This window comes from Bacillus rossius, chromosome 3 (assembly GCF_032445375.1).
Source record: "Bacillus rossius redtenbacheri isolate Brsri chromosome 3, Brsri_v3, whole genome shotgun sequence".
Lineage (NCBI taxonomy): Eukaryota > Metazoa > Arthropoda > Insecta > Phasmatodea > Bacillidae > Bacillus > Bacillus rossius.
In genome coordinates this window covers 16710145-16734300 of record NC_086332.1, presented here as the reverse complement: position 1 = coordinate 16734300, position 24156 = coordinate 16710145, and the positions used below count along the sequence as shown (strand labels likewise).

At 42.8% G+C, this 24156-nt stretch overlaps 1 protein-coding gene across 5 annotated transcripts in view; it reads left to right on the top strand.

Annotated features, from left to right (window-relative positions):
* Window positions 1–24156, top strand: part of LOC134530282 (C-Maf-inducing protein-like) — a 344834-nt gene that overhangs the window by 314737 nt on the left and 5941 nt on the right. For 4 of the 5 annotated variants that reach the window (XM_063364991.1, XM_063364990.1, XM_063364993.1 and 1 more), the window contains exons 7-13: window positions 4395–4498; window positions 6123–6326; window positions 9987–10079; window positions 10912–11068; window positions 13640–13894; window positions 15420–15614; window positions 23578–23683. In XM_063364991.1, coding sequence (XP_063221061.1) covers window positions 4395–4498; window positions 6123–6326; window positions 9987–10079; window positions 10912–11068; window positions 13640–13894; window positions 15420–15614; window positions 23578–23683 — 1114 coding nt within the window. The remainder of the gene's footprint in view (window positions 1–4394; window positions 4499–6122; window positions 6327–9986; window positions 10080–10911; window positions 11069–13639; window positions 13895–15419; window positions 15615–23577; window positions 23684–24156) is intronic. The other variant, XM_063364992.1, reaches the window with a different exon arrangement.

The following is a 24156-nucleotide window of genomic DNA, read 5'->3' as shown; positions in this document are numbered from 1 at the left end:
ACTCTCAGCATGTCAAGAACTGGGCAGCTGACTGTTTGGTCTTTATGCAGTAATTGTTTTACATCGGTCTATTTTTTCTGAAACACAAACAGAATTGATATTTATTTATTTTTCACATACAATATCCATATCACAACCACGTGAGCTATATTAATTTGATTTACTTGTGGCCGGCAGGGCCACATTTTTACTTGTAATTTATTTTTGTTGCTGGTCTCTAGTTTTATATGGTTTTTATTTCACGTATTTTTACGCCTTTTTTAATTAATGTTAATTTATCTGTAAATTCTTTTAATTATATTTGTTTCTGTTAATTAGTTATACGCCGTTTGGTAGCTATCGATTATGAGTTTAAGAACATCGATTGTGTTTCACGTAAATACCACTTGGCGAGCGCCCGGCGGTTGGCTGATGACGTCAGACATTCGGCTTGCCGGGGAGAAAAAATCAGCTGGGGCCGGAGGAGTTGGTGCCGAGCGACCGTCGAGTACAGAGCCATGTGACGGCGCGGACTGGTATGCCGGACGGCAACGGGCGACGAAGAGTATTGGGTTGGAGGCTCCACGATGGGTGACAGGGCAAATGGATTGCCCTGTGGTACAGAAGAAATCAAGGTAAAGAGAGGCCGCGATTTTGATTTTTACCCTCGTGGTGCTGCACTGGTTTTTGGCAAACCTAGTGAACTGTGTATTTTCCCATACTAAATTTTATTTGGACGGAACTTTTATTAGCCAGTTTGGCGAAGAGGCCCATTTGTTTTCACACGTTGTTCCAGTGTGGGATTTTCTTAAAAAAGGTCGCCCGTTTGCCTGTAGTTGCAATAAAAGTATAAGTTTGGAAGAAACGAACATTTTGCAATTTGTTTTTGAGACTTTGTCATCGGAATTTGCATACGTAAAGATGGCATTTAGCTAATATATCAGCTTGTGCAGTATTATTAAATGTATGCGATCGGTATTGGACTACATGCGCAGCCTGATGTTGGTTGGTGCGGCCATTCTACGTTTTTATAAAATCATTGGCAAGTTAATAAAGAAGTAAGACTTTGTTTGAAGCTGATGATAAATACTTCTGTGGTAACATGGTTATGTTACGTGAAGAGTTTTTGCTATATTTCCCTTAAAAATAAGATAATTTTTTTTTGGTCATCGTTCACGCCTTTGTGAATTCGTACCTATGGCCCGGCGTGGCATTAGACTCTGGAGTTGGTGAGGAAGGTCAGGAAGCCAGCGCACGCCTAGGATATTAACTTTGTTTTTTTGGCAAGTCTTTAGCAACGAACATCTGAAGAAAGACTAAACCGTTGATTGAGAGTTTAAGAACTTTATTTAAATAATTTGGAAAAAAAAAAAAAAAATAAAAAATAAAAAAAAAAAAACCTGGGCAGTGGTGTGGGGAATTTATATTGTTTAGCTTTTTATGCCTGGTTTTTAATATTTATTTTTTTTCCATTCGCACCCAGAGTGAGTCGGGGACGCAACCCCTCTTCCAATTAAGGAGGAAGAAGGGTTACAACCTGCGCCACTCTGCTGGGCAGAGACTTTGGACTTTTGCGATTTTGCTGACTTTTTTGATTTTTTTTAATAATGGCAGTTTCTTGGATTTATAAACTTCCCAAAGAACAGGTTTACGCTAATTTGCAAGCTGCGGGAGCAGGATCAGCACCAGGAATTTTAGTGGTCTTTTAGATTTCCAGTGATGGTTTTGATTTTTTTCCTGTGAGGTTATTGTTTTTATAGTTCTTTGCTTTAGTTTGCAACCTTTAGTTATTGATTATTTTGAGAGAGAAGGTTTTGTCTAATACGTTTCGGTCTTGACTTTGGAGCTTGTTTGTTTTGTTTTGGCATACTTAGATCCCGTTTGTTCGGTTTGTGAGTTTAGTTTGTCTTTTCCGTTACTTGTTGGAAAATCCTTCTCTTGTTTTTTTTTTTTTTTTTTTTTTTGAGCGTTGAAATTTTGACTGAGGCTTTGGAGGCAAGTTTTCCTTGTTGCAGGTTTGTTTGTTTGAGTTTGGGCTGGTTTGTTGGATTAGAAGTTTTTGAGAATACTTTGTCTCCAAGTCCAAGGTTTTTTTTTTGACGTTTTAGTTTTTTAAGATTGCTGTTTAAATTTTTTTTTTGTTCAAGGCGGAGGTTGTGGCCGGCAGGGCCACATTTTTACTTGTAATTTATTTTTGTTGCTGGTCTCTAGTTTTATATGGTTTTTATTTCACGTATTTTTACGCCTTTTTTAATTAATGTTAATTTATCTGTAAATTCTTTTAATTATATTTGTTTCTGTTAATTAGTTATACGCCGTTTGGTAGCTATCGATTATGAGTTTAAGAACATCGATTGTGTTTCACGTAAATACCACTTGGCGAGCGCCCGGCGGTTGGCTGATGACGTCAGACATTCGGCTTGCCGGGGAGAAAAAATCAGCTGGGGCCGGAGGAGTTGGTGCCGAGCGACCGTCGAGTACAGAGCCATGTGACGGCGCGGACTGGTATGCCGGACGGCAACGGGCGACGAAGAGTATTGGGTTGGAGGCTCCACGATGGGTGACAGGGCAAATGGATTGCCCTGTGGTACAGAAGAAATCAAGGTAAAGAGAGGCCGCGATTTTGATTTTTACCCTCGTGGTGCTGCACTGGTTTTTGGCAAACCTAGTGAACTGTGTATTTTCCCATACTAAATTTTATTTGGACGGAACTTTTATTAGCCAGTTTGGCGAAGAGGCCCATTTGTTTTCACACGTTGTTCCAGTGTGGGATTTTCTTAAAAAAGGTCGCCCGTTTGCCTGTAGTTGCAATAAAAGTATAAGTTTGGAAGAAACGAACATTTTGCAATTTGTTTTTGAGACTTTGTCATCGGAATTTGCATACGTAAAGTTGGCATTTAGCTAATATATCAGCTTGTGCAGTATTATTAAATGTATGCGATCGGTATTGGACTACATGCGCAGCCTGATGTTGGTTGGTGCGGCCATTCTACGTTTTTATAAAATCATTGGCAAGTTAATAAAGAAGTAAGACTTTGTTTGAAGCTGATGATAAATACTTCTGTGGTAACATGGTTATGTTACGTGAAGAGTTTTTGCTACATTTCCCTTAAAAATAAGATAATTTTTTTTTGGTCATCGTTCACGCCTTTGTGAATTCGTACCTATGGCCCGGCGTGGCATTAGACTCTGGAGTTGGTGAGGAAGGTCAGGAAGCCAGCGCACGCCTAGGATATTAACTTTGTTTTTTTGGCAAGTCTTTAGCAACGAACATCTGAAGAAAGACTAAACCGTTGATTGAGAGTTTAAGAACTTTATTTAAATAATTTGTTTGTACTTCAGTATTATTTTTGTAGATTTTTTATATATTTGTATTGATTGTCTTGTTTGATTTTTGGTATTAGGGCAGTCAGTAAATTTTGATATTTTATAGTGGCCACGCCTCACGCCCTTATATATTTTTATACTTGTTGTTATCAGTATTTATATTTTTACGATTTTTTAAAGGTTATTGTTAGTATCGCAAATGGGGATAAGATGCTGCCATTATTAACGTCAGCTTTTGTAACTAAGCTTGTATGGTTATGTATAGTAAAAATTATTTTTGCAAATTTCTATTTTTTAATAACATACGTCCAAAGTCTTGCCTCTTGTTTGTTTAATGGTTACTCTGCTATTATATCCTTTAAATTTTTTGGCCTGACCCCTGGGCAGTGGTGTGGGGAATTTATATTGTTTAGCTTTTTATGCCTGGTTTTAATATTTTTTTTTTCCCTTCGCGCCCAGAGTGAGTCGGGGACGCAACCCCTCTTCCAATTGAGGAGGAAGAAGGGTTTCATACTGTAACAAGATCTTGCATCCGAATGGTATTGTTATTATCTGAGCTGAGTCTCAAACCGACATACATACTGTGGAGGCTAAATTAAAATTAGTGTGCCTGTAAAGAATACAAAATTAAAACTAAATATAGGTCTTAGTTCATTGTTAAAATAAAATGATTGTGACAGTAATTTATGATTGTAATAAATATTTGGAAAGGATGGTGACAAATAAAATTTCAGTAAACTAGTTACTACTGTGCTAACAAACTTTTTTTTTTCAATCAATACCTAATCATACCTACACTGAATACAATATTTTGTGTTCTTGGTATTATTTAATAACGATCCTGGTTGATCCATGGTTTGCTTAAATAATATGTAATCATCTTTTTTTATTTTCAAAAAGAAGTTAGTGGTTTTGAAGTACAGAACAAAAAGTAATTTGTAAGGATACACAAGAAAAAAAGACCAAAGTACACAGTCGCAAATTTATGGGTGAAATTTAAAAACTGATACAACTTGATTCTTCAGCCATTAAAATTTTGTTTTGTAGTGATGATTCACTTGACTCTTGAGATGCGATTTCTGCTGCAGGACTTTGGCAAGTCACCGCACATGCGTCGCTTCGTGCAGGAGTACATCAGAGCGCTGCACTGCCAGAACTGCGGAAGCGAAGTGCTCAAGAAATTTGTAGCAAGGTAAAGTTACTGAACGAGTTAGTTTTGATCGGCGTGGAATGGAATGTGTGTGTATGGTAGATGCATCACAATATAACACAAATTAGCAGAAAAAAAAATTATCAGCTTTACTGTACTATTTATTTGTAATTGTGCACAAGTTTACAATCTTACTTTTTAAACTATTTAGCTCAAGTGCCAACTCACACTAGGTATTAGTTTTCAAATACATACATCTTGCTAAGCAGCCACTGTCTACACGTAACATAACTAGATACTATTTACATCAGACTTAAACATTTTATGTTGGTTTATGTGAGTGGAGTAAAATGTTAAGGTTGATGTTAACATGAAGATTATCAGCACCAATGTAGTGAATAGTCATTCAAAAAAGTAAAGAAATGTATGAGATATCAAATAAAGGTACAAATTCGTTATGTTTTATTTAAAAGTGATATTAAATTAATACTGGTAAAAAGGCAGTGCCAATATCTGTCAATAATTCTTAAAAAACTACAGAAATGGATTTTATTATTCTGCCTTAATATTCTATAGCAAGTTACATAAAGATCATAAGTAACCTATTTTTGCAGTGTGAAAATGAAACATTGAGAGTTGATTTTAATTAGTTTTTAATTAATAAATATGGTATTTTATTCCACGACAGAATACCTATTTAGAAAGTTAGCATTTGTACTATAGTTATTATAATATGTTTTGTATTTTTTTGTGGTTTTGCGCTATATGTATTCTTATATGACTTGATCAATATCCTCCCGACCTTGCTCACAATGACTAGGGCTTTACGGAATGCAAATAAATAATAACATACTGGGGGCCCCGACATCCGAAGCTTCAGTGCATAGTCATGCCTTGTGAAAAAATGCCTGTTATGTAACCTTTTGACTTGATAAATCGATGAATGCCGGCTGCACGCACGGAAAAGCATGACTCATTGTCACGTTCCACCTGAGCCGAGCGTGCAAGCTAGAGCGCGGAACAAGCGATAGAGAGGCAATGACAAGTTGAACCGGCCAACCACCGTGCGAGAAAATCTTCTATAATATCAAACAGGTTGAGGCGGGATTTTTAAAGGCAGCAATTTAAAAAAATTTGAATTATTCGTCCAATTACGTCATTTCAGATTAACAATTTATTGACATTGATTTGATTTCAGTTTATTTCTATAACTAATTGTTGGTGATTATATTTAAACAAATTATTTAAATTAAATTTGCAAAAGCTGTAGATAGTATTTGAAAATTAAAAAGTATGCAATTTTTCATCAATGTTTTCTTATGATGTTATCAAGTAAAATTATATTATATTATATTATATTATATTATATTTTATAACAGTTACTACTAGCTCGCTGTAGGAAAGGTTTTGATGGAGATTAAAAACTAACGAGATCTAGCTTCTACTGCGCAGCTTAGGTTTCCCCCTCCCTTCTTTGCGACAGAGAATTTCCGTCACTCCCCTCTCTGTCGCAAAGAAGGAGGGGGGGGGGGGGAACCTAAGCTGCGCTGTAGAAGCTAGTTTTCGTCAGTTTTTAATCTCCATCAAAACCTTTCCTACAGCGAGCCAGTAGTACCTACCTTCCTTGTGCTCAACTGAGCAGCTGGCTGGATTGCCGTGCCCGCAGCGCCCACGGGCCGGTGAGCGGCTGCCCCCACCCCCGGGTGCTGCCCAACCTGGTGTCCGTGTGCCTGGCCTCGGTGTTCTCCAACTTCGAGGAGCGGCGGTCGCTGTCGCGGCGCAACGAGGCGCCCGGCCCCGAGGACGAGGGCGACGCGGAGACGCCCGAGGACCGCCACCTCCAGTGCTACATCGCCGTCTTCCTGCACATGTGGGTCCCCGGCGCCCTCGGCGGTTCACCCACGCACGGAGACCTGAAACATTCGCGGGTTCATTACGTGCCGTGCTGAAATTCAAATTAATTATACCTTAGTGCTGCTTCTGCCATTACTAGTCCACTGTTAATCTGGAGGACTGAGGCAGGGCCGGCGCGTCTATATAGGCGAACCAGGCAACCGCCTAGGGCGCCAAGTAGCTGGGGGCGGCGCAGCATGACACACAACAGCTGATATAATATGTTTAACGATTATTTAAACTAGATGAACATGGATTTTTATAACAGTTTGGAATGCTTATATTGATATAAGTAATTATTTATATAAAGTCCACGGTGACCTGTTTATGAATTGTAATAAGTAAAAAATTAAAAAAAACACAAGCCTGCTTACATTTGATTGTTGACAAAATCTTAGGCTTACGTGATATATTTTGAGGCAAGGAAAATATTTTTGGGGTTTCCAGCGGGTGGTGGGGGGGGGGGGGGGGAAATCAAGGTTTTTCGCCTAGGGCGCCAATTTACCGTGCACCGGCCCTGGACTGAGGGCCAATTAGAGACCCTCACTCGTAGAAGTGTCGAATCACAGGCCACCCAGTCGAGACGACTCACGTGTCAGCAGCCAATGAACAGTTGGGCATTTGTCCAAGTGCGTAAATGGATTTGGAGTCCGTCCTAAAGGTCACTGAACCCGCGAATTTTTCCTGTCTCTACCTATGTGTATTGTCCCATTTTGTATTTTGCAAGTTAATCAACTGGTTAACTGTAACATTGGTTTTGTTTTATTACATATTGTTGACGATGAGGTCAACAGAGACGAACGCTATACAAAGGCAGGGTAATTTGGGACAGTATCAGCCATTGTCTGTAGCAGTTTTGGCCAACTGGACCGCCTAAACAATCGTACAATAAATATATATATTCAGGTAAGCTGTAGTGTTTTATCCGTCTTTGTTTGCGTAAGTAGAATAAGTTGTCAGCAGACTGTATTATAAAACCACAATGTTCTGGAAGAGATTTTGAAAACTTTTATTTTTAATTTGTAACATACTGTTTCATTCCTCTTAGATATAAAATTATTTTTTTTTGTAAAATTATATTTTAAAAATAATTATTATTTTTCCTTCATCACATGCCTTAATATATAATATGACACTAAGAAATTGTTATAAATTTAAATATTTATACATATGTGTCTGACCCTGGGATCAGTTTCAAAAATGAAATCTGGCCCTTGAAAAGATTAAAAGTGGCCATTACTGAGTAAGGAACCGTCCCATAATTTGCCTTGAAGATTTTGGGAAACCATTTAAAATAAAAATATCAAATAAGAATGGACTGAGATTCAAACCCAGGTCCTTCCAAATGTGATACCCATGTTTCAAAGTTGTGCCACCACTGTACCAGGACAATTATCATTAGTGACAGACATATAACATGTAAGATTCTAAGAAGTATGCTCTTGTGGTAAAGAAATTGGAGCCCTTCCTTAACAAAAGCCAGGCTCCACCCCTGCCCGTCACTTTAACTTTCTTTCACCTGATGAAGCTGCTGGTTTAGAACTTACGGGGGCTGTTTATCCAGGGGTGTATTTGCGTTAGTGAGGTGAGATGATTAGTGCAACGCTCGCTGGTGCTTCTAGCACAGTTCGCCTCTCAGCGCAAGGCTCTGTCTTCTCGTCATGCGTAGGGCACTATGATATTTGAGCATTAACCATAACATTAAGTGGCGAAGAAATGAAGATGAAGCAGTAGTGTAAGTCTCTTTAGTGCTTTCAGAATCTGTACCGTATGTTTCATGCCTAAAAATTATTCTAAAAATGAGTGTTAGCCATTTTCACTATTCTAAAAATACAGTTTTTAAAATGACTATGAAATCATAATTATTCACTCCCCCTCAGCATATTCTTAAATACTTTTCGTAAACATACCCTACTTGGATATCTTCGAACAGTTTTTAAATATGTGTTTTTTTTTTCTGAAAATCTGCACACCTTATGTGCGCCCAAATATATGGGGCCCTTGAAAACTGAGCTGTAACAAATACACCCCCCAAGTATGGCACGCAGAGACAATTTAAAATATCAGAAACCACCAAAATTCTCATCTTCAATTAGTTGAAAGAATGAAGGAATCACGGGTTAGCATATCGTCGATGTTGAGGTCATTGGAGATAAGTTGTGAATCAACAAGATATAGTGGTGGGGGTAACCAGAGTACACCGAGAAACCCCCACCGGCTCATCACTGCAGCAAACGCCAAGTTTCAGCATCTCTGAAAAATCTATGTACCTATGTGTCCTTGGTGAATTGTATCCTGACCACTCTCCACCCCAGTCCCTGCACTGAGTTACTAGCTGTAAAAATATTACCTACTACAATACTCACATAAACTTGGCTTTGGATGTATCTTCTATGGCAAAACAAGCTTTTTATTTCTCTCTAAAAAACACAAGTACACCTAAAAAATAATGATGAGTGTGGCTTATGTCATTGGAAGTATAGTATCAGGAGAAACGGGTAAACACTGTGTTATTTGAAGTAAATTATAATAAGCAATGAAAAAGTTTGAGCAAACATATAAGTTGGCTCATTAGTAGAGACCTGCAAAATTCGCGGATTCATTCGGTGATAGGCTAGAATTCAAACACATATACCTCTTAGGTAGATAATTTGTTTATCTGGACGAATCTCAACCAGTTATAACCCTCAACCAAAGAAGGATCGAATCACAGACAAACCAGCTGAGACGACTTACAAGTCGGCAGCCAATGAACTTGCGTTGTTTGCCCGAGTGTACAGGGGTATGTGCAGTCTATCCTGAAGGCCATCGAAACCGCGAATTTTACAGGTCTCTACTCATTAGGTACTAGGGACAATATTATAAGGTGAAATGCGATAAAACGAAATTAAAACCATAAAGCTTGTTAATACCGTACACCATAGAACACCGAAATTCAAGTTAAGACACCACAAACCATCTAAATGCAATTAAAATCATGAAACTAATCAACATTTTCAATAAAAACATACTCTAATGACAAAAAGCAATCTATTAAATATTTAATGCAATTAAAGTATTTTATCTAGCATGAACTTTGAATCATATTTTATGCAAAAAATATTGAAAAAAAGTTTTCTTCTTTTGGATCTTGCCACTTTTATTAGTTAGGTATTCATTTTTACATTACGATGTTAGTACTTTTTCAAAAAAAAAAAAAATACTTAACAGTTTTATTTTATTTGTTCCTAATAGTTAGGCACGCTTATTAAAAATTATTAAATTGTAAAAGTGCATCATGTATAAGTTAAATGACACTCTTTTGGAGAAATTAGTATCTTGGAACATTTGAATGTCATATTCAGTAATATGTAATCTATTTTTAATAAACAGAGTTCATAAAAAAAATCAATAATAGGTATCCTACTTTTAAAACAAAATTGGTGTGACAATAAAATCTTAATATTTTGTCTCTACCCATTGTTGGTTATTAGGTGTGCTTGATCTATTTTTGGCAAAAGCCAGGACTGTCATGATTGTTAATTTCACATTGTCCTCAATGATGCATAGCAGCAAATGCTTGCTGTTCCTACAAAGAGTACCTACCTACGTATAACAACTACTCCCAGTTATGTTTCTATGGCCCTCTGCCCCTCAGATCAGAATACGAGGATTGGAGACCCGGTCTGGCACAGCTTCTGCAGCCTATTCCATTTCCAGATGAGGCACTAACCTACCCTCTTTTCATGGAGTAAGTATCTTCTTGCAGAAAAGCATTAAAGCATGTGTACTTAAACATTTATGAAGCCCTTTTTATACTCTCATCAAAAATATTTTTAAGGTCATGGTTCTTTATGCAATTATGAAAAAATAATGAAAGAGAATTTTATGATGGGCGTGCACAATGCAACGAAAATTTCAAAGGATCAAATAAAGGCTTCATACAAATAAAAATTATATAGTCTATGTGTGCTTTTAAATCATATACTTTAGTGACTGATATACTGGGCCATATCATAAAAAAAAAATTATTTAGTGTGAATATTTGTGATAGAATTTGTGTTTATAAGTAAACTTTTCCAAGTTTATTTATATAAGTAAGGTTAGGTAATACTTCTTTAGGCATATTATGAAATACCTAATGATGATAATGAATTTTTATGTTGCATTATAAATTATATATTATTACATTATTATTTAATAAATAAAATTAATAAATTAGAATAAACTTTCAACAAATTTATTGATTTTCATTAGGTACAAATTAAAATGTATCTAGATTATTTTACAAAATTAAATAATTATATGTATCTACGTGTTTATATTAATATTGAATACTAAGTATTTCTTTTTTTTGATTTGATTCAATTTATACTTTACCAACAGTATTTATAATATCACTCCAGTCCTTTTATTATTTTATTTCTATTAATTATTGTCATGCAAAATTAAAGCTAGTTTTTTATTATGCCAAGTAGGTAACTATAACTTCTAAAGCATGTACATAAGTAAAAGCACAAGTTTCCCCCCCCCCCCCCCCCCATTTCTTGCCCTTTATAAAGACAGATGTGTTTTCTGTGCAGGAGTTTCATGCCAGTCATACAACGAATAGGGATGGATTTCCGCTGTGAAGTCCATCAGATGGTGCTCGGCATCCGAGATGGAAAGGCTGGCTGGTTTGACATATACTGCCCCTCCAGCTTTGCGTGCTCAGACAACGGCCAGTTGTGGTGTCTCATGGTAATAATAATGTTCATGCATAATTTTAGCAACATTTTCATTGCTGTCATACCATCAGCAAAATAATTTACATTTTTAATAAAATGTTCATTTATTTTATTTTATTTTATTTTCTTAATTTGTAACGTGCCCATCAGCAGTCATAAGACGTTAATAGTGGGCATGACACATAAGGAAAAATACATAATAATTACTGCAAACATATGGACTAGCACCACCATTGGTAGGTACCATAGCAGGCAGAAAGACCGCAAATGGCAAACACATGAGTAAGTTAATAAAGGTTTTTACAGTGTTATCATCATAATTCATTTTAAAATTGTATGGTAAATATTTTGATATGTAACAACTTAGTTCTTGATATACGGCATTAGGTAGAAGTATGTATTCTCGTGAATGGAACTGAAGTCGCATATAATGGTGACGTCCCTCGGCTTCAGGTCCCCGTTTTCCCGTTGAAGTAAATGTCCTGTTATGCCCGTACTGCCCTCGTCGGAGAGATGTGGGTCCAGGCCAACGTGGCCGGGACCGGGATAGGCGGGACCTGGAGGGAGAGTGAAGTGATGAGGAATGTTGGTAGGCTGTCGCAAGCAGAACACGGTATTAACGAATTCACGAGCCTATTTTTATTAACGTATAAAGACCTGCCGCAGCCTGGCGGACCCGTCGCGGGACAAGTGCCCTACCGCGGCGACCCGGACTCCCTGATGACCGTACTGTTCGCGAATACGTTTCAACACGAATCGTAAAGTTCTCAATGCTGAGCTGACCCTGTGAGAGAGGGCTCGAAGATGGAGCGCTGTGCGTACGCGGCCCGTTACGTAATGTCCCTTAGGCGGCGAAAGTTCAGAAACCCGTAACTCCACGTTCGCGTTGTAGAAACTGCCCGCTGGACACGTCTCCCGAAAACTCGTAAATTAACAATGTTAAGCTGGTTCGCGGTGGCAGCTCAGCTGCCGTGACAAAACTGTGAACTGAGCGAACGACTAACCCCGAGCGCAAAGTACGCGGCTCGCGGAGCGACGAACACGTCTGTCTCCGCTCGAGACCAGGACGCGACTGCCTCTTCCCACTCGCCCGCGGGCCGGCGCCCGCGGGTGGCGGGGAGGGAGGGGAAATCGGCCGGCGTGGGAGAGAGCTCCGTCCCGCGGCGCGCCAGGCTGCAATTACATACTACGGCGAAACCCTTCAGAAAAGTTACAGAATTATTTATAAAGACTTACACGAGACATTAATTAAACAGCGAATTTACACAAGAATCAATAAATAAAATAAGTAATTTACATGCATTTAAGGCCCTTAATCGTTTACAAATATATACACACAGATATAAAATGATAAAGTCACATAGAAAGAACACTCATTGGCATGCTAGGGCGCACGCGGGTGCGTCCCTGGCCGTCGCACTTCACAGGGGAAAAACACGCTACCTCAGACCCACGTCGGTGGCCAGGTACGGCCTCTGAACCCGGGAGGCACGACGACTGTCGTCAATGGAAACGTGTAACCATGAAGCTTCCATCTATGGCGGATGGCACAAACCAGTGTTAACAAAGACAGAGAGAAAATTCTAAAATAATTTAGTTATTACAGAACCTATTGTTTTATTTATTTAATTTTTATTTCCATAAATTTTTTTTTACAAAATTGTTGATAAAACTTTTACACTTTCCTCACTTGACAACACATTACTGTGTGTACTTTATAACAATGTTTTTGCCATGAAAACGATTAACAAGGATTATGGACTTGGTACTGGTACAAAATGTTTAATTTTAAAAACTGCTTAAAAATTTTGAATAAATATCACATTATGAGTGGCATTTATTTATGAAAAACTTTATAATCTATAGGTTTTTTTTATTATTTTTGTTTCTTTCTTCCACTCTCATCTGCACAACTTTCCAGTATCTTTTCATTTTGTACAAAGAACTTATAAATGCAATATATTTGCTTGTAGGTTTTAGCTACATCGAGGTCTAAGAACAAACGTATTGGCATTTACCTCAGCTTTACAATCACCAGTTGCTACCCGGAATAAGACGACTGGTAGATGAGAAATGGATGTGGAATGAATGTATGTGTGAACGTATCAGTCGGTAGATGAGTTAAGGAATAATAACTCGCTGAAATCGAGGTCATTGGAGACGATGATGTGTGATGGGATGAGAACGCAGCATTGATGGAATTGTTGGGTGGGGATCAGGGGCGCAACAACTAAATTTCCAAGTGGAAGGGGGGGGGGGGGGGGCAATATACATACCTTTTTATTAAGAATGATCGATCCCCCCTATTGAACCAGGGGGGGGGGGGGGGGGTTCGGGGGTCCTCCCCCGTTGTATTTCAAGGTGGAAAATGGTGCTATTTAAGCAGTTTTATTATCTAAAAATTGATTACACAGCACTTTCTTTGCCCCCGTTTGCTACCACTTCATGGTTTCAGAGGGGGGGGGGGGGGCAAAACACCCTTGCCCCCCCATGTTGTTGCGCCCCTGGGTGGGATGTGCGGGACCGGCTCGCGGCAAGGTCGCGTGAACATTGAGCGCTGGTGAGAAGGCGCGACGGCGTGCAGTTGCAGACGCTGCTGGCGTGCTGCTGCCGCCGGAAGAGGTTCCTGGCGCAGGTGGCGAAGCACTACAACCCGTGCATCCTGGCGTCGCTGCGCGGCCACGAGGTGGCGCACGAGGCGCTCTGCCTCATGCTCGAGTGGGAGCTGGTCGAGGCGGACGAGCTGAAGATGCAGATAGTCACCACGCTGCAGACCACCGCGTCCGGCCGAGAGCACTACGCCGCCCTGTGCCAGCGCCAGAGGCATCTCCGCGAGCTGGTGCGTCCCGTGCTCTCGGCCGAGGCTCAGCCTCGCTCCCCCGAGTCCCTCTCCATGGGGGTTTCTACCAGTTACTAGGGGCAGGCATCTTTCGCGAAAAGATCCGAGTGCCTATTAGACTGCAACAAGGTATACCCGCGCCTGCGGTTTCTGCCTCGTGATTGGCGGCCGTCTGGAAAGAGTTGCCGTCGTCTCGTTCGACCGGGCCACTCAGGATGCGTTTGCTTCCGCACTGAATCAGTGTGATCGATTGGTGTGTTGTTACCAATCGATATGTACCTGAGAGAAACTCGCCCAATCACGAAACACCGACAATGATACAGTGTTTTAACTTTCATCTAGTCTCGAAATCTTTTCCGCGATATCTGCATGCCCCTACCAATTACAGATGTTTGTGGAGAACTACGTATTTTGAAAAAGGAAATATTGTAGTAAAGTTGCATGCATTACCCATTGGTAGGAGGCATGCAGATTTCGCGAAAAGATTTCGAGACTAGCTGAAAGTTAAAACACTGTAGCATTGTGTGTTCCGTTATTGGGTGATTTGATTTTCTTTCAGTTACATGTCGATTGTAACAACACCAAACACAGCAATTCAGTACGGAAAAGCGTCCTGAGTGGCCCGGTCAAATAAAGGCAACAACATCTCTCGCAGACGGACGCCAATCACAAGGAAGAAACCACAGTTGCGGGTATACCTTGTTGCAGTCTAATAGGCGTTCAGATCTTTTCGCAAAAAATACCTGCCCCTACCCATTGGGAACATGGGAAATGAACTTCTAGTAAGTGACCGTGACATTAATTGTCGATGGCAAAATGGCAAAATTTTAATGAGTCATTTGCAAACAGCAGATGTTGAGTAGACTATATCTGAAAAAAAAAATTAACAAAAAAAAATGTAGAATGCAATGCTTATGTTGTGGAACTTGGGTAAAAAGTTGCAATGATCATGGTGAGTGAAGCCAAGTCTTGCCATTGCCATATGATTCAAGTTCATAGACTCAAAATATATTTATGTTCAATGTGAGACTCTAAACTGAAGTGAGGTACGGTATCAAGAAAATCAAAATGCACATTAGCAAAAGCCAGTTGGAAATTAAGGTTTAAACACTTCCATCACAGTTTTAGTTCATTTCAAGACTCTTTTTCCGACTTTTAAGTGACAAACCCTTCAGTTCCTTTGCTTTGTCGTGACTTCCGTGACCTGCGGACAGCCTGATAATGTGTCTGACTCTTTTTCCGACTTTTAAGTGACAAACAACCCTTCAGTTCCTTTGCTTTGTCGTGACTTCCGTGACCTGCGGACAGCCTGATAATGTGACGGACTCTTTTCCAACTTTAAGTGACAATCCCTTCAGTTTCTTTGCCTTGTCGTGACTTCCGTGACCTGCGGACAGCCTGATGATGTGACAGACTCCTTTCCGACTTTAAGTGACGAACAACCCTTTAGTTTCTTTGCTTTGTCGTGACTTCCGTGACCCGCGGACAGCCTGATGATGTGACCGGGTATGTTCGCCGCCCGCAGCAACAGAAGGGGGGACCGCGCAAGCTGACGCTGCCCATCCGGTCGACGGACGCCGACATCACCCGCCTGCTGAGCTGCGGCTCGTTCGGGAACCTCGAGTGCCTGAGCCTGGCCTTCACGCACGTGACGAGCGCCTGCGCGGAGCAGCTCATCAAGCTGCCCACCCTGCGCTACCTCAACCTCTGGTCCACCCAGGTCGGTCTCGCGTCTCTCCAGCTTCTCCGTGACACGCAATCAGGGGCGAAGCCAGGGGGGGTTTTAGGGGTTAAACCCCCACCCCCCACCCCCCTTTAGCACAAAATCTTTAATTAATTTCTTATTCATCACTCAAACAAATTTCATATTAAAATTTATAAAATTTTTACCATTACAATATTTAAATTTAAGAACCGAAAACTGCTAAAAATAGCACTATTTTACACCTTAAAATCCAAATTTTCCCTGGGGAGGACCCCCCCGCTTTAATACGGGGGGGGGGGGGGGGGGGCATGCTTCTTAACACCCCCCCATACACAAATCCTGGCTACGCCACTGCTCGCAATAAAGCTTCTTCTTTGTAGTTGTGAGCGGGTGTAATTACAGTAAAACTCTCCTTAATAAGATTTCCTGCGTAATAAGTGCACAAAATTTATCGGTGGACCTGTAAACAGGCGCGTAGGAACAGGGGGGGCAACCCAGGCGACTGCCCGGCCATAACATTTCATGGCCGGGCAAAGTGATGGTTTTGCCCGGCCATTGCATCAGATGAACAAGAGGCATTGTCTTCATTGCAATGCTAAGTGGTTTTGTGGGATTTTCTTGTCTGTGCGATACTTTATTCTTAAAATAAATTAAGACTTTTCGATAAGTGTACAGGCACAATAAATACGTCAACTGTTCTTGTTTTCTTCTAAATATTCACGTTTCACAGTGCTGATAGCGAAAATATTATTGTGGGAAATAAGACCAGTAAATGTTTCCGCTCGTTGCAGTAGCTTACGCTCCGTTTTTGTCCACCCTTGTCTACCTGACCTTCAACCCTTGCATTCAGCCCTTCTCGTTTCTACCTAACGGTAACGACCTGACGTGTAGAGCGCTTTCCACATCAGTCATCATTCAACAGCTGTACGTCTTGCTTTTAAGTCCAAGAAACTTTGTGAGCCGTACTACAGAACTGTTTTAAAATAAACTTATTTATCTGTAGTATCGTGAGTGAGTAGTGCGGAATGGCAGTGATGAAAAACATTTAGGGTTTAAGGAGAAAATTTATAACAGTATTTTAATTTTTGTCGCGTACAATGACACAGAAAAGCATCAACCTTTTCTTCAACAACCGTTCTGCACAGTCCTGCAGTTCATCACAACCACCGCCTAAAAAGCAGTGCACATTAAGCTGTAATGCCTGTGAAGACAAAGATCCTAAAGAAGAGTTGGATTCCTTTAACTCAGGTATTACTTTTGAACAGTTTAGTTTGAGACGAATTTTTACATGATCCCGAAAACCATATGTAATATACCTATTTAACATTAAAGTTTCGTATGTCGGTGCTGAGGGCTGATCGCGCATTGCCGGTGATTTTGAGATGTTAACTATGGGCGCCACCACGTGGAAGGGCACGTGGACCCGGCGGAGTCTCTCACTCAGGGCGTGACGTAGCCCAAGTGGGGACGAGTTACCAGCCCTTTCTATCCTAGCTACCCAGACCTGGCCCGTTCTAGGCGTCGGGCACGCCACACTCCTAGACTCACTCACCACGTGATTAAATAATTACTCACTTAATATTTATTTTCCAGATTTAATTTCACTAACACGTCTCTCTACACGCCCGTTACACGTTACACATTACACGGTTAAAAAGCCTGAGGCACGAATCGGTTTAGGTGAAGGCATGGTCCGCACACGTGGCCATGCTGCAAAGTTTACTTATTACACGGTGATGAAAAAAAACTCGACTGAGACAATTAATTAATTAAACAGTCCGCTGACCGAGAGCTGCCCCGAGGATGACGTACGAAAGAGATTCAGAAATAATTAACGAGACAGAATTACTTGGTCAGTGCTGAACAAAGGTTGAAGTCCCCGGGGTGCTGGCGCGTCTGCTCTCGGTCAGTGATGAAGATGGACTGGGCTGAGCTCATCGCTCGCAGGTGGCAACATGGCGCCCTTCGCGCCAACACAATTACCGTTACTGTATTCTACGACTCCGTGCCCCGGCGAAAGTTGAGTAAATTACAGAAAAACATTAAAAATATATAAAAATTACTGACAATGGAAAGTTTGTTACTATTTACTTATTTAATGATAATTCATATAAAAGCATTCCTATCCTCGTCCAAGTCCGTGCCTGTTCGGGTCCGCCCGGGCAACGTCTATAGTTATTTAAGGTAACCTATTTAAATTACAGAAAACACAAGTAAATTGCACAACACTGGGGCAAAGACGAATGAAAACAAAAAGGGTTTACAAATAATATTAAAACGTAGCAAATTAGGGGTGCGGCGCACTGCAGCTAAGCGCCCTCTTGCCGGGCTAGACACACACGCACACACGCACGCACGAGCGGGAGGTTTGAACTGAAACGGTGGTTGGGCGGTGTCATATCGGGCTCAAAGGGGCCGCAGGCCCGGACGACGTCAATTGCCCCCTCCGAAAGTAGGCCGATATGACAGCGCCGTTTGACAGATGGTTGGGGGGCGTTGCCTGTGGTGTTTACGTCGCGCACTCCCACGTGGCAATGTTGATGTTTATGTTTGTGCGGGCAGGTGGCAATGTTGACATGACGGACGGACAAGCAATGTTTACACGATGGAAGGGCGAGCAATGTTTACATGATGGCGGCGAGCAATGTTTACAAAATGACAGTTGAGCAATATTTACACTATGGAGGACGATACACACGGACAGAATGGGCGCTGGCTGACTAACCTTGTGGGTGGTGACCCACCAGTTGTCCCGAGCCCCAAATCTGCGTCAGCTGCGGCTGCGGCGGCTGCTGCGTGTGATAGCGTGGCGGTGGCCAGGGCGCCGGCCGGCAGGGGCGGCGGCGGCCAAGGTCAGGCGGCTCGTGGCAGGCGGGCAGCAAGCGCGGGCGGCGCTCGGCACGGCCCGGCTCAGCCTCGCCGACAGGCGGGCGCTTCGCGGCCCGTCGTGACAGACGGGTGACAGGTGTCGAAGTCCGGGTGGTGGTCACGTTCGGTGGTGGGACGGTCGGGCGTCCCGGCGTCGTGGCGTCGACCTGCATCGCGACAGGCGGATGTAGGGAGCTCAGGCGACTCTTCACGGTGCGGCGTCCCAATGTTGCCAACTTGCGACATTTTTGTGGCGTCTCGGGCGGCAGGGCACTTGACCGGTGTTCCGGTACTGCGGCATTCGGCGTCGGAATCGGGCGTCGTGGCGTCTCGGTCGTTCCTGGCGTCGCGTCAGGTGGGCCTGTAGGCGGCGTCCGCGTCGGCGTCGCGCGCGTCCTTCTCTTTCGGTCCGGTTCATCCGTCTGTGCCTCGAAACCAGGCGGGCACAGAGGAGCAAATCCAGGCGGCGGGGCGGCGCTCAGGCGTCTCGGCGTCATGGCCCTGGACATCGTGTCGCAAAGCGTCCTGTTTGCGACTGCGCACTCTGGTAGCGGTGACGACGGCCGGATGACGTCGAAGCCAGGTGGTGGCGACAAGGTGACACGAAGCGTCGGCGTCGAATCTGGTGGCGTCCGTGGCGAGTCGTGTGGCGGAGACGATGCGGGTTTCGCCGGAAATGACCTTGGTGGCGTCGGGACGGCGGTTCGGTGCGGTGGCGAGGTCATTCCGGCGTCGGGAGGTGTCTCCGACACGAGGCGGGTGCTGGACGGCGTGGCAGACTGCGGTGGGACGGTCGTTGTCGGGCGTCGCTTGGTTGGCTTCGGCGAGTCAAGCGTCATCATAGTCGGGATGAGTGGCGTCAGGTCGGCGAAACGAGGTCTTGCTGGCGATGATGCGTTTGGACCAGCGTCGGGAGACGTCAGGTCGACGAGAGGTGCCGAGGTTGGCGGCTCCAGGACAGGAGGTGGCGGAAGCGGAATTGTCGGCGTCGGGACGGCGAGCGTCGGCGTCGGGATAAGTGGCGTCGGGTCGACGAAACGCAGTGTGGCAGGCGGCGGCGGGATCGGACTTGTGTCGGGAGACGTCAAGTCGATGAGCGTCGGCACGGCGGGCGTCGGGACGGCGGGCGTCGGGACGACGGGCGTGGGCGTCAGGACGACGGGCGTCTTTGTCAGAGCGGTAGGCGTCGGTAACGTAACACGTGGCGGTGCGGGTGACGTCAGGACGTACCTTCGTGGTGCTGGGGTCGGCGTCGTGCGTGAGGAGTCGGCTTGGTGCGGCGGTGACGTTCCGGCAACGGGCGGCGTCCTTGGCACGGGCTGCGTCGGCGAGTCGAGCAGCGTCTTTTCCGGCGTGGTTGGCGTCGGCGTGAGCGGAGTCGTTTTCGGCGTGGTTGGCGTCGGCGTGAGCGGCGTCTTTTTCGGCGTGAGTGGTGTCGGCGTGATCGGAGTCGGTGTCGGCGTGAGCGGCGTCGGCGTTTCGGGAAGCGTCGAGGCGTGTCGTGGAGGATTTTCCAGCGTCTCTGCCTCGTACTGCGCCTGGGTGGCTAGGTAGGCAGTGCACCGTGCGCACGTGAAGGTAAAAAACTTGCGCAGTACGGTCCATTCACGTTCGCCGATACAGCCACGATGCCACAGGCCGGCACATTCCTGGCAGCGGTATCCCTCGCTACTACCTCCGGGACACGACCTAGCTCCACATTTCGTCACGCCGTGTATGCGGTACTCCGTACAGTAGCCACACTCGTATCCGGCGGCGGTCCTGCCATGCAAGTCCCAACTCGGGCGGGGAAAGTAACACCCGATACACTCGTCCGGATACGGATACATGTCTACGCACGTGGTACTCTGCACACGAACAGTCCTCACGAACACATCAGCACTGTGTTACTTACTGCGCTCGGAGTCCGTTGTTTGTGCGCGGATTCCTGGAAGCGTGCGCTTGGCTGATCACGTGGCTGGCGCGCCAGAGTCCCGCTATGCGCTCCGCGCGAACAATAGTTCCAGCGCGAACTTTAGTTCCGCGCGCTCCGCGTAACAACCGCCTATCTCACACGCTCGTACAGGTCTGGTTTTCGCGGAAGATGTAACTCGCCCCACGCTCTTGGGCGCCATTTGAGGGCTGATCGCGCATTGCCGGTGATTTTGAGATGTTAACTATGGGCGCCACCACGTGGAAGGGCACGTGGATCCGGCGGAGTCTCTCACTCAGGGCGTGACGTAGCCCAAGTGGGGACGAGTTACCAGCCCTTTCTATCCTAGCTACCCAGACCTGGCCCGCTCTAGGCGTCGGGCACGCCACACTCCTAGACTCACTCACCACGTGATTAAATAATTACTCACTTAATATTTATTTTCCAGATTTAATTTCACTAACACGTCTCTCTACACGCCCGTTACACGTTACACATTACACGGTTAAAAAGCCTGAGGCACGAATCGGTTTAGGTGAAGGCATGGTCCGCACACGTGGCCATGCTGCAAAGTTTACTTATTACACGGTGATGAAAAAAAACTCGACTGAGACAATTAATTAATTAAACAGTCCGCTGACCGAGAGCTGCCCCGAGGATGACGTACGAAAGAGATTCAGAAATAATTAACGAGACAGAATTACTTGGTCAGTGCTGAACAAAGGTTGAAGTCCCCGGGGTGCTGGCGCGTCTGCTCTCGGTCAGTGATGAAGATGGACTGGGCTGAGCTCATCGCTCGCAGGTGGCAACATGGCGCCCTTCGCGCCAACACAATTACCGTTACTGTATTCTACGACTCCGTGCCCCGGCGAAAGTTGAGTAAATTACAGATAAACATTAAAAATATATAAAAATTACTGACAATGGAAAGTTTGTTACTATTTACTTATTTAATGATAATTCATATAAAAGCATTCCTATCCTCGTCCAAGTCCGTGCCTGTTCGGGTCCGCCCGGGCAACGTCTATAGTTATTTAAGGTAACCTATTTAAATTACAGAAAACACAAGTAAATTGCACAACACTGGGGCAAAGACGAATGAAAACAAAAAGGGTTTACAAATAATATTAAAACGTAGCAAATTAGGGGTGCGGCGCACTGCAGCTAAGCGCCCTCTTGCCGGGCTAGACACACACGCACACACGCACGCACGAGCGGGAGGTTTGAACTGAAACGGTGGTTGGGCGGTGTCATATCGGGCTCAAAGGGGCCGCAGGCCCGGACGACGTCAGTACATTATTTTCTTCCGCTCGTCGCTCGTGATTATTCCATTGAGTAATAAAAAAATGTCTTTGAATCTACAAATCATAGAACAAGAATTTATCAAGCAGATTTGCAGTTATTTTTAAGCATCTTCACTCGCCTATTCTGTGGGGTTCGCATTTTAAACTTATTCTTGCGGGGAGTCTGACAGTAAAAAAATTAAAATATTGACTTTTTTTAATTTTAATATCAAAATAAAATTTCGACTTTCCTGAATAAAATTATATGAGTGTTATTGCGAAAAGCTTTGTTCCATCTTTAATTTTAATCTTTGCCTTTTCTACAGCTCTAGATAACTTGATGAAATATGGGGACTAAATTTGAAGGTGCTTGTAATTTATGTACTCTGTGCAGTGGGAAAATTCAACAAATTGCCTATAAAATGAATTCTACGAGGCGAAAACTGAAAAGTGAACACTGTTTTGTGATTCCGAGCTTATATAACTTTGTTATAAAAAAATAAAATTTCTGCTAGTAGTACATTCTGTTTTTATGTACGAAAGATGCTTAAATAGCACCATTTTGCTGCTTAGAATACAATTTTTTTTTCTACCGGGGGAGAGTCCCCGGACACCCCCTTTGTTAAATCCACCACTTATAATGATACTCTCCTTTGCCCCCCCCCCCCCCCCCCCATTAAATATTCGCTTCTTACGCGCCTGCCTGTAAATACATGCAATTCAACCCTTTTAGTAAAATGTTCCTATTAATAACTCTCAATTTTTAAGAACCTTGAGAAACTTCTTAACAGTACTTCTTAACTTAATGTATTATATGAGTTGTTGTTGCTAATGTCAAATAATAATTATATTCTCCTGTGGGTTAAATACTGGAGTCTGTTAAAGAATATTAGACTGTAGCAAAGTATAAAAAGTTGTGTCATTATTTCATTTATGCCTTGTCATGCCAAAATTTGTAAAAATAGCTCTAAGTTGGAACAGCAAAAAAAATTGAAGAAAAAATGTAGCGCAGAATAATATTTTTTATTTTCTTTTTCATTCAGAAAAGGCATAAGGCTGTGCAGCTGTGGTCAGGAAAGATTGTCACAGGTTGATCCTGAATTCTCAGATTAGCTGGTACAAATTTTACCTATTCCTGCCTGAGGATTTCTCCTAATCACTGTAAATTTGTCATATGTAAGTAAATGAAGCATTTGTTTTAAATACCTCCCTCGGATGTTAAAATGTAACAAAAAAAAAGTAATAACTTTTATTGATGCTGGTTGCTAGGAGGTTGTTTAGGTTATATGTCCTGGCCCACATCATTATTTTATTTTTACCTTTAACACGGTTAAACATGTAGACTTTTTGAGTGGTTAAACTTGAAAAAAATGCACAGTTCATACTTTTTGCATTATTAGCTGGCAAAGTTGAATTTTTATCATTTTTGTGCAGTATTAATAAGGAGAACCAAAGGAATAAAGAACTGAAAATATTTTGGTTTAACGCCTTTATTTAATTATATTTAGCCTTTTACAACTATAAAATTTCTGAGGATTATAAAAGGCTAGGTAAAATTAAATATTTATTTCCTGCCATAAACTAAACCATATCATATAGTAAGCATTTAAATTGACTTTAAACCTAAAAAGTTCCAGTTATATATTCCAATTTCATTCTCCCTATCCATACTGCACAAAAACATTAAAACTGCAACTTTGGCAGCTAATTGTGCAAAAAGTAAACTGTGTAATTATTTTTTTTTCATTTTGTGAAAGATAAGCCACTCAGAAAGTCAGCAAGTTTAACCTGTGGAATGCAAGCAAAAAATAATGTTCTGGAATAGGACACACCCCTTAACTTGAAATGCTGATGAATTTGTGATAGGTGTTAACTTATCAGCAAAGTTTAATACAGTTCTCTGCTTTTCCCCCAGTTTGGAGATGCTGGCTGTCTGATGATAGCAGAGCATTTGCACAAGCTGCAGGTCCTAAACCTGTGCGAAACTCCTGTTTCCGACAAGGGCATTTCTGCACTTTCAGGTAAGTTTGCACACCATGCATTTAACATGTGCCTAAAGCCCTAAAGTTTTAAATTTCACAGTCCAAAATTTCATGCTTAAGATACCGGGACAGTTGTAATGGTGCGTTTTGTAATGGCCTAACTTCAGGTTCTTACACCACGAGTGTTTCCACTGGAAGGAAAATGATTAGGGGAGGGGAGGTGTTTGAGTTTGGATTTGGCTGAGAGTTCAAGATTCTCGCACTTGACGTTTCAGTTATTCAGTTTGTTCTGTTCCTCTTTGTTCTGCACTCTGCATGATCGGGTCTGTGGGAGCTGCTACTCTAGGATCTCAGTCGCGAGTACCCGCCGCTCGGCACACGTCCGGGTGTTACCTGTGGCCTACTGGGCTCTACTCTCGCTAGCCTATTAGCGACAAAAAATTACCTCTGTGTAACTACTAGTTGCTGGCCTAACATCGGCACGTTACAACTATCCACGTAGTTGGCTAAAG